This window comes from Echinops telfairi, unplaced genomic scaffold (genome assembly GCF_000313985.2).
Source record: "Echinops telfairi isolate 266 unplaced genomic scaffold, ASM31398v2 ScPeMD7_21;HRSCAF=78, whole genome shotgun sequence".
Classification (NCBI taxonomy): domain Eukaryota; kingdom Metazoa; phylum Chordata; class Mammalia; order Afrosoricida; family Tenrecidae; genus Echinops; species Echinops telfairi.
In genome coordinates this window covers 6,188,327-6,199,938 of record NW_022103918.1, presented here as the reverse complement: position 1 = coordinate 6,199,938, position 11,612 = coordinate 6,188,327, and the positions used below count along the sequence as shown (strand labels likewise).

The 11,612-nt window shown below is 34.6% G+C and overlaps 1 protein-coding gene across 1 annotated transcript in view; it reads right to left on the bottom strand.

The window, feature by feature from the left end:
* Window positions 1-4,085: 4,085 nt before the first annotated feature.
* AEBP2 (AE binding protein 2) overlaps window positions 4,086-11,612 on the bottom strand; it is an 85,158-nt gene continuing 77,631 nt past the window's right edge. The window contains exons 9-10 of the mRNA XM_004713783.3: window positions 10,626-10,739; window positions 4,086-7,123 (exon numbers count right to left, since the gene is read on the bottom strand). Of these exons, the coding sequence (XP_004713840.2) occupies window positions 7,093-7,123; window positions 10,626-10,739 (145 nt within the window). The 3' untranslated portion in view covers window positions 4,086-7,092. The remainder of the gene's footprint in view (window positions 7,124-10,625; window positions 10,740-11,612) is intronic.

Sequence of the window (11,612 nt, the reverse complement as noted above, 5' to 3'; positions counted from 1 at the left end):
AATATACAAATGTGCTTTACACAATTGATGTATGTATGGATTGTGATGAGTTGTATGAGCCCCTAATAAAATGATTTTCTTTAAAAAGGGCTTCTATTTATGGTACGCTATTTTCAAACTAGCAAGTCTTGCCTAGATAAACATTTTAAATGCAGGTTAAAGATAGCTTTATATTAAGCTGTAATCTAAGATCTTTTATCTCCAACAAATATGTTTATGACACTCAAAATTACCATAGAACTTTGTCACATAGGGCAAACACACACCTTGAGACCAGGATAACTGGGATAGGGCAGTTGTTTGTTAACAAGGAAACTTGAATATGCAAAGTATTTAATGCAAATTTAACAGGCAATTAAATTTTACCTTTACCAGAGAAAAGGGTAAAATACAAGTGAATCATAGCAGCCAACAAACACATGCTTACTAAGCACTTCATGTAGATGGGAATATGGGTTAAGTCTGACTTGGTTCCCCTATTAAGAACAGAAGTTGAGCTGTTTCTCCAGGTCACTTTCTTCCTAAACAGTTTCATACCTTGGAGAAAAATGTGTCTTTGAAAGTTGTATTTTTTAAAAGTTACAGAAAAAAAAATTAAAGTAGGGTAGAGCTTGAATGAACTCCACAAAATGCACACCCTAGAATGACACACTCATTAGAGGTTAACCATAAAATCGAAGCTAACAGGCAGAGAAGTTGGGAAACCTGTGGCATTTATCATCTGATTAAGCAGTTAGGATTAGCTCTTTCATCATCCTTACAGCTCTATTTCCATGAGAAAGGAGTTACTCAGGCACATAGGACGCAAGCAGCAAGGGACTAAATCTGGACTTATCTTTTCTAATTAGGATCCCAAAGATTTTACTTTAAGTCGTTATTTTTATGTATTTACAATGTAATACTAAAACATTAAGAAAACATCTTCTCCCTGTATGCTTCCAAAGCTTATTGGTAGTTACGAAGGCCAGGAAAGAGGTAGTGCGTATGGGTATGCATTTAGGAAGCACTGAGCTTGTTTATACCAATTAAGAGTTGACAATGGACACTGGTTAATGGTTGCACAGCATGATTAACGTATAATCTATTATCACTAATTTGGATACATGAAAAAGACAAATGTGTCCGTGTGTATCACACAAACCATTTACTCATTTAAAAGTCACCAATGATAGTTTAGATCAAATTCTGAAAATATGTTTCGAATGTTTCAAAAATTTTTTTATATAAATTAGGGGAGGAAGCATCTAAGAGACAAAGATGTGTAAGAAGTTAGAATATCTTCAACATCAAAGATTGATGTTTACAATACAGAACTCAACTGATAACCAATTAGGTTCTTTTAAATTTTTATAAATTTAAAATGAACCAGAGTGATTTCAAGTTTAAGCTTTCACATCAAACCTCTAGTTTTAAAATCTATTGTTATTCCTCCTTAACAACACAACTCAAAAAATTATTAGGTTTTTCTAAAGGAAAAAATGCGCCCCAAAAATGTAACACTTGGAAGAAAATGCTCTGGACCAAAACAAAACACTCAATTATAAATATTGAGAAACTACTTCCAAAATAGAACTTGAAGGTACCTCAAGGTTCTGCTTTGGTCAAATCTAACTGGTTAGAAAATTGTCAACATCAAGTTTTCAACGGGGTCGATATGCTTAGTGTCAAATTTGATACCTGTGTTACTTTCTCATGAAACTGAGATTTTATTACAACATGCAGGGCTCTACCAAAAACAACACTGACATCTTAATGCTGAAATTATGTATTAGGTTGAAATGACAACTGTGTACTTAAGAAACAGCATCAATGCTCCCTTCATTGATAACGCTTGGACAAACTACAATTCCTATTATAAAGTTCATATGAAATTTTACATAGGTAAGGGTTCCTGGGGTGGGGGTGAGGCAGGAGGGGAATGAGCTGATACCAAGGGCTCAAGTTGAAAGCAAATGTTTTGAGAATGATGATGGCAACATATGTACAAATCTGATTGACACGATGAATGGATGTATAGATTGTGATGAGTTTGTGAGGCCCCAATAAAATGACTTTAAAAAGAAAATTTACACAGGCTTCCAAAAATAAAACGCTAACAAGCATCAACAAATTTTACCTTAAGCTGGGTTACTTCAACTCTACTGGTGGTATTATCATTCTAAATCTCCCATATATCTTGTGTACCACATACTTACCTATAGGACTCATTCAAGTATTTGAGAATGTAATTAATGCCATGCGGATTGCAACACAAAACTATGCCAGAAACACTTCATAATGTATAGGAAGTTCATGTGCTACTATAACATATTCTATTACTGTGAAAAGCAGGCTGGTAGAGCAGAAAGAATACTGACTTAGGGGTGGGTGCTGGATAGCAATGATGGAAGCACACTACTTTCCTCTAGTTCTTCAATGCCCACCCCCCCGCCCATCATGATCCCAATTCTAACTTACAAATCCAGCTTTGCCAGAGGATGTACACTGGTACAGATAGGAACTGGAAAACACAGGGAATCCAGGACAGATGATCCCTTCAGGACCAGTGGAAAGTGGTGATACCGGGAGGGTGGAGAGAGGGTGGGGTACAATGAGGGAACCAATCACAATGATCTACATATAACCCTCACCCTGGGGGAAGGACAACAGGACAGTGGGTGAAGAGACACACAGCGTAAGACATGACAAAATAATTTATAAATTATCAAGGGTTCATGAGGGAGGGGGGCGAGGAGGGAGGTAGAAAATGAGGGGCAGATACCAGGTGTTCAAGCAGAAAGCAAGTGTTTTGAGACTAATGAGGGCAACAAATATACAGATGTGCTTGACACAATGGATGTATGGATTGTGATGAGTTGTACGAGCTCCCAATAAAATGATTTTAAAAATAAAATTATAGAGTTAACAGTCCCAAGGGCTCAAATAGAAAGTAAATGTTTAGAAAAACGATGACAACATATATATATTCATATATGCTTGATACAATTGATGTATGGAATGTTATGAGAGCTGTAAGAATCCCCAATAAACTGATTTTTTTTAAAAAAACTCCCCTAGGTACAGTTCTGGGCTTAATTACTGCTCTAACCAGCTCACAAATTCCTTGTAATATAACCATGAATCATACCATGTAAACTTAAAGTCAGGAAACATGTAAAACAAAAAGCACGATAAAAACCATGATGTTTTTTAATTCCTGTATTTTTTAAGGCTAGAGTCTCATATTCATTAGAAAGGACAAAACATCCAAATGTTTAAAAATGTAAAGCTCTTTAGGCTTTATTCTTAAAGTCTGAGCACTGGAACTGCAAAATCTCTATCAGGTCACAGAATCTTTTACTTTAACAATAAAAAACAAAGTCAGCAAAAAATTCTGTTAGTTTCTCTTCTGCAGTATTTTTGAAGAAAATATTCTACCATAAAACCCACAAACCAGTTCGCTTTAAAAAAGAAAGCCAACCTTCAAGTGATGTATGGTTTAAATCCCTTCTCATAAAACAGACCATATTATACAAGAGGGCTTCAAATAGCTCTTGAAAAAAATTCCATTATCATTTTATTCCATTTTTCTGTGAACCTTTTCAAGTTCTCTGAACAAGCATCTTTTTGTAGATCTGCAGGCCCAGGGTTTTCTATACAAATACATATTCCCATCATCAAGAATCTACCTAAACTAAGAATTTACACAGTATTAAAATTATTTAAAGGGATAAAGAATTATAACTAAGTGGAAAGACTCAGGTATTTTAATTTCTGGAACCTCATTTCCTCCAATCCTTTGTGTTTTATTTTAAAAGTTAACACTTTTGTTAATTGTATATTCCTAGCAAAATTCAAATAGTAAACAATAAATCATGCTTTACATACTTGCAGCAAATGTTCCCTTTTAAGAATATGTGCATAATTTAAAACATTTTATTAAAAGGCAAAGGGAAAATATAATTACACTCAAAAGATTACTAACATGATTATCAATTCTTTCAATGAAAGTACAAATCTTAAAATATGTATTGAGAGTTAAATACTTCACATCTTAACTTCATAAGAAACTCAGAAGGAATAATGTGGGTCCACTTTATGGAAGATTTATATATGAAAGGTAAGTTTATTAGAAAAATAAACAGCTTTAAATTTTACAATATTTTCCACTTCAAAATTTTCTTAGATAAAGTAGATGTGCTCATATGGTTTAAACATGATCTGATTTACAAAATCTCCTTTAGTCCTATTTAATAAAACAAAATACAAAACATAAATGATGAAATACTGGGCTATTAGTAACTATTAAGAAATATAATTTAAAATTTAGGGGGGAAAGGACCATCTATTCCAGGCATCTGGTATGACAATGAATATTATGACTTAAATTTTAAATTGTTGACTAATTTCAGTATAGTGGCTTATTTTTCAAGATTAACACTACCATAAGAAAATGCAAGTTGTATGGTCTAAATGTATTTTGCCAAAGTTTTTATCAACTAGACTACGTGTCAGCAAACTTTAAGAGCCAGTTAGTAAGTATTTTAGAATTAAGACCATAAGATTCACCATTCAACTCTGCCACAACTAACAGAAATCTTTTACAGACAACATGTAAATTAATGAGTGTGCTTATAGGCTGTAATTCACTAGATGCAAGCTAAATGATGAATTTCAAATAAGAGATTGATTATTTCAGGTGCCCGATTATATATATGTATATATCGTACTTTGGGGTTAGGAGGAACAATATAAATGAGTGGACATCCATAAATAAACATTACAAATTTAAAATTTCACACTATTTTCTTAATCATAACTGGATGTATATAGTTAAGTTATAAAATTAGCTCATTTTAATTCCACATTCTCTGGTGTGTAAAAAATAGTAAGGAATCAAAGGCAGATAAGCAGTAAAAGATCTGGAATACTAGAGGCCAATCAATAACCATGAAATCTGGTTTTGAAGTACATGGATAAAAAGTAATTTACTCATGGGTCCCTAAAGAAAGCACCAGATATGTATTTTCATAAGTCATTTTAAAATTTAATTGAACTATTACCATTTTGATGCTAAATGTAATTTGCTCTGTTTTATTAGAAAAAATACTTAGGCAAGGTCTACAATCATCCGTCAATTAAGAATGACAATTAAGAACATGAAGCAATAAAATAAAAATACAAGTACAAATTATAAATCTGAAACATTTCTATTTGGCAATTTCGTAAGTCAAAATTAAAAGCCAAAACAAACAAACAAAAAAGGAGATTGCAGAGTACTTTTTAGATACAGGATAAGCAATGATGAAGTGCTTGAGAAAAAAAATAAAACCACACTTTCTTTTTTTTTTTAAATAAAATCACATTGCTACAGATCACATGGATAATACCCTTATTAAACAACCATTCCAGAATGTCTTATAGCAGTGCTTGAATTTGCACTTATTAAACTTTACGACTCATTCCATGTATATACCTCTCTTTAACCCATTGTAATGAATAAATTCTCCCATTATTAATAAAAAATTTTTAAAGCAAGTGAGAAATGACTGATGTATCATATGGAGTTCTTTCCATTTTGGAACCAAAGGCTTGGTTCTATATCTTTGTTTCTTTTAAAATTTTAGTGTAAAAACTGCTGGTTTTTATATTTACTGTATTAAAGTGAAAACTCCTCAATCGGGAGTATTTTCTGCAGTTTGACTGCATATAACAACATACTTTACAATATGTTCTTCCAACAGTAAAGAAATAACTGACTACACGGTCATTGTCAGCAATGAGTGCCATAATTCTATTATGGGTACAGGTCCTCCCTCAAAGACTTTCTGGAAGGATGTTCAATGTGTTTTGTTCTTATAGATACTAACAGTAGTACATAGTCCTTTAAGTCTGCGAAAGACATTTATTGTTAAAGAAGGTGCTTTATTAACAATTCCTCTGGCAGCACTAGTGAATTACAATATCCTTCAATATTATATCTACCATAATATATACATTTTCATGCCTCTAGAAAAAACATCTACAGTACATTTCATAATATAAAAATATATTACAAATCTGCTGAAGTATTTACAAGCAATGTACTATTATTATCTCTATGCAACATTTGATACAATACTAACAAGTTACACATATTTCCATTTCTGTAAGTTAAAAAAACCCATATGGCTTCTTGCTTACCAAGCAAGAAAGTGATTTTATTTTTCTTTTCAAAACCAACTTTGGTGCATAAAAGATTCAGTTTGAAGATACTTTAAAAAAAATACAAGTTTTTTTTTACATTAAAACAACTCAAAATCCAAATGAATTTGTCAAAAGGGGTGGTGGTGGAATTAGTCTTATATAGGCTAAAATGCAAATATGAGGATCATTCAAATCATTTGAAATAAAGGTTTTCAAAAACCGTTAACAGATTAGTTTTGATCGGCAAATATTAACATAGTGTACTCCATGAGAAAACCCTAATCCTGAAAGGGGAGCCACCAGACAGACTGCAACAGTAACTCTCTGCCCTAATTTGATAGAAGGATTTTTAGTTGATTGCAAACGTCATTCAGTTTGCTTAAATACAAACTGAACAATTTTTCTTATCAGAGTTCTGCAAAAGAACACAAATGGCAACCAATCACATCTATTACTCATAATTGAAAAGTAAATTATCTCTCGATTTTCATTGTCTAAATACTTCCTAATACAATTTCAAATGAATAGACACTGTCAAGCCAATTATCCTTACAGTGCCTTTTGGTATTTTTAAGGATACATGTTGGAATTGTTTCTCTTTCCAATATAAACTAGTGAGATCACTGAAGGGGGGAGCAGCAGCTTAAAGCAGCAAGCATGCAAAGCCTCCACTAAGTTGCCAAGAGTGTTTGCTCAGTCTCCCACAGTACCATTCCATGAAAATGTGGATATACAGAAATATATTAATATATTCCACAGAAGAATCTACTTCATTCACAGAATGTTTACACTAAGCATAAATATTATTCTAAATACTGGATTAAAAAGGGGGGGTTGTCTCTAATGTGCAACTTTTCCTAAACCCATTGTCAGTGACTAAGACTGCAGGTGTCCCCGCTTGTTTGCTCTTTTATGTATTGATTTGTTTTACCTCTTCAACCTCTTCTGCGGCATTGTTCTAGAAAAAAAAGAAAATACAAGTTAATTATCTAGTCGAATCCAAACCACACTGAGCACTTTGAGATATCAAAATATTTAGTGTGGTGTAGTAAGCGTAGCTATCATCTATTTTCATTAAACTTTATTTCCAAAGTATGCTCAGATAATGGATTTAACTTAATTTTAAAATTTCTGATAATCCTTTTTTAGATAGCCTGCTACTATGCTATAAAAAAGAAAATTCTTGAGTCTAACATTAAGCATATATTAAACAAGTAGTATTTTAAATTATCTCCACAGGTGGCATAAACAGTTTGTTCAACTGTCAACCGAAAAATTTGATGCCGTGAAAAAAGGCCTTGCCAGTGTGCTTCCATTGAGATTACAACCAAGAAATCCCGAGGGAACCATTCTCTGTAATACATGGGGCCGCCATGAGGCAGAATCAAATGATGGTTAACTTATAACAGTACTTTTAAAGCTAATAACTGTGTTTTGTTCCATCTTATTTCTAAGTTACTGTATTTCTACATTTAACAAACCCACATAGAAAAAATGTACACAAGCACACACTGTGCAGAGTATGCACAAGAAACTGATGATTACAGTTTGCAAAAATGTACACAAATGTACACAAGCACACACTGTGCAGAGTATGCACAAGAAACTGATGATTACAGTTTGCAAAAATGTTTTAACAGGTGTTTTATTTACATAGATACAGTAACTATGCCCCTACCCTCAGAAGAATTTATTTCAAAGGACATTAAATCTGAAGCTCTGGGAGAGGGACATATCTGATCGGAGCACACGAGAGCAGATGGAAGGGGGAGGAGGAGTGGAGCACATCCTGGCCCACCAGGCCTTGAGGACCATGTTCCCAATTAGAGCAGCCAGTCCACAGAGAGGACCACATGGCCGGCCCCGCTATGAGACCTGACACCCCTCACTGACCCATAGCCCTACAGGGGACAACACCGGAGATACAGTGTGGGTATTGCACCTGATTTGATCCCGCCATACGGAGGTAAAACACTAAGGGGGTGCAACAGAACAGCAAGGGAGTAACAGAGCAGCGAGGTCCCCAGGGAATGGTGAAGGTGGACTTTGGGAATGGTGAAGGTGGACTTTTGCCCCAACAGACTGGACTAGAAAACACTCCTAAAGGCCAACAAACTATCCTTGAACAAACTACAAGCTTTTCTTTCTTATTGTGTTTTGTTTTGTTTTTTTGTCATTGTTTTGTTGTATATTGTTGCTTGGTTTCGCTGTCTTGTTTTTGTGCATGTTATTATCTCTGCAGGTCTGTCTAAATAAGATAGGCTGGATGAAGAATCTGGAGGAGAAAACAATGGGACCGACAGTTCCCAGGGGACATGGGAGAGAGGGAGGGGGGGCAAAGGTAGTGGTGTTAACAAACCAAGGGGCAAGGGAACAAGTGATCAAAATAGGTGGTGAGGATGGTGTGGGAGGCCTGGTGGGGCATGATCAAGGGTAATGTAACCGAGAGGGATTGCTGAAACCCTGGTGGGGACTGAGCATGATGGTGGGACAGGAGGAAAGTCAAAGGAAATAGCAACAATGAAAAATATAACTTTCCTCTAGTTTCTAAATGCTTCCTCCTCTCCCCTGCCGCACTCCCCCCCTCCCCCCGCACCCTCCCATCATGATCCCAATTCTACCTTGCAAGTCTGGCTAGATCAAAGGATGTACACTGGTACAGATAGGACCTGGAAACACAGGGAATCCAGGTCAGTTGATCCCTTCAGGACCAGTGCTATGAGTGGCGATACTGGGGGGGTAGAGGTAGGGCGGGTTGGAAAGGGGGAAACGATTGCAAGGATCTACATGTGACCTCCTCCCTGGGAGACAGACAACAGAAAAGTGGGTGAAGGGAGACGTCCGGGAAAGATATAACAAAATAATAATTTATAAGTTATCAAGGGTTCATGAGGGAGAGGGGAGCGGGGAGGGAGGGGGAAAATGAGGACCTGATGCCAAGAGCTTAAGTGGAGAGCGAATGTTTTGAGAATGATGAGGGCAGTGAATGTACAAATGCGCTTTGCACAATTGATGTATGTATGGATTGTGATAAGAGTTGTATGAGCCCCTAATAAAACCATTAAAAAACTAAATAAATAAAACATCCAAAAAAAAGATACAGTAAAGGTTTCCGAAAGGCTTGTCATGTGTGCATGTAGCAAAGTATTTATTATAAAAGTTCAAGAAAGTTCTAAAAGCAAACAGAAACAAACCCTAAAAATTTATTAGCAAACAAAACTTTTTCTAAATAAAAAGATGATAGTTGCAAACTTTCTGTGTTTTGGGTAGTGTGTTGTCCTCAGTTTTACTTTAGTCATTGTACCATTCTCTATATTTGTTAATTTCTCGATAACCCATATCATCCCAGTAAGAACACATTTTATTGTATTCAGCAGTTTTCACCAAAGGATACTAAAGATGTTTCTTCTCTTTGCTGAATAGAATAAACACAAGTGTCTCAATATTTCCAAATGCTAACACGATTAAATCTTCCATTTTTTAAAACACAGCTCAAATTCCAGAATCCCAGCATGCAGGTGAACAATACAAAAAGTTGCACTATGAAATGAACAAACCTTCAAAATATTTAATTGCTATAAAATTAAGCAATGGCTATAGTCTCTTTATGACGACTAAAAATTACATTTGAAATTATTTTGTGTCAATTTATCTAGCCTATTTCTATGTAAAATATATATTGTTAAAATTTATCTTTTAAATGCACAGAAATTAAAGTTCATCCACAGTGGTTTTCAAAACCATGTTTTTGCAAGTTTGACCCTCTAAATCATTCTAGTGTGCATCAATTGCATAAAGCAGTATAGAACTCTTCTCTGTAACCTTAAGAAAGACATTTAACCACTTGCCCCAGTTTTCCAATCAGTCAAACGCTGATGCGGGGGAACAGTAACACATACCAGGGCTAACAGAGAAGACGGAGGATATGGAAAACATCTAGCCCAATGAACTGACAGTCAGAACATTGGTCTTTTCTCTAGCCCTCCTCAACACTTCATAAGCTAAGGAGACTGAAACAAAGAATCAGATGAAAAATCAGTAAAAAAAGGATCAGATTAAACATCAGTAAAAATGAACACTATAGAAATAAATCCTTATTTCCTAAGGACTCCCAGAATAAAATTTAAAGGGCTCTTTTTTACAGCTTGGGTAGAACGTAAATTTTTAAAGAGTCAATCACACAACTGGCATGTAGAGTGTATGATATATTCTCAATTTGACCAAGTCAAAAAAAAAAAATTTGACCAAGTCTAAGATAATAAAACTGAAACAAAACTTTAGAAAAATACTGTCTTTCAGAATTCAAGCATTTGAAACTCTTTTTTGAGTTTTTAATTCCCAAATACTAAGCATCTTAACGAAAGATATGCTTGATATTGAAATTGTGGACTTAAATATAAATACCAATCTTATATCCAAATTTAAGGGAGATTAAAACATTAAAGTCAAGGTTACGTTACCTGTATATGTTTGGATCCAAAAGCAAGGCAGTATCTTTGGGTAGCTTTGATAAATGAACTACTTTAGTTTTCAATTGATGTCGTTCACTTTCATTCACCCATACATCAGGCAGACTGTATATTAAAAAAACAGATTAAATTCTTTACCTCCCAAAAAATGACACATGCACAATCATAACTAAAAGTAGATCAGCAGTTTGACAATATTTGTAACCAATTACTTAAAAATAATGATGATTCATCAAAAATAATATCTGCTGGGGAAACTGGCATATTCTATAATACCTTCATGTGTTCAAAAATGTTTAAAATTTTCAATAAATGACTACCATGAAAGGATGACTAAGACTGTGCATTAATAATATAAAACACCAACCCTATACTCTGTAATAGATTCCACCTCCTAGAACTTTCTAGATTTCCTGACACTAAGTCTTTACTGGAACGGATAGGTCCATCCATCTCTTTCCCAAGGAACAGCTGTTGGTTTGACCTTGGCCTTAATAAGTCGATTCTTAACCTACAGCACAACAAGGGCTTGGCCCATTTGATACTCCTAGGTCATTATAAAGCCTTAAAATTATCACATCCTAGAAATGAGTAAAAATTGTTTCAATAAGCTTTATTATCAAAAAAGATAACATTTTGAAACATTTGCCTTGAGGCAGGCACTCAACGAGCTTTTTCTCAAGTTATCTCTTTAATTCTAGAATTATGTAATGTCATATGATATACTTCCAACAATTTTTATTTAAAATTAAAAACTTATGTAAATTTTCAACCTTTTAATAGAAATACTAAGACAGATGACCCCTTCAGGACCAGTGCTGAGAGTAGCGATACCTGGAGGGTAGAGGAAAGGTGGGGTAGAAAGGGGGAACAGATTACAAGGATCTACATATAACCTCCTCCCTGGGGGATGGAAAACAGAAAAGTGAGTGAAGGGAGACATCAGACAGTGTAAGATATGACAAAATAATAATTTAT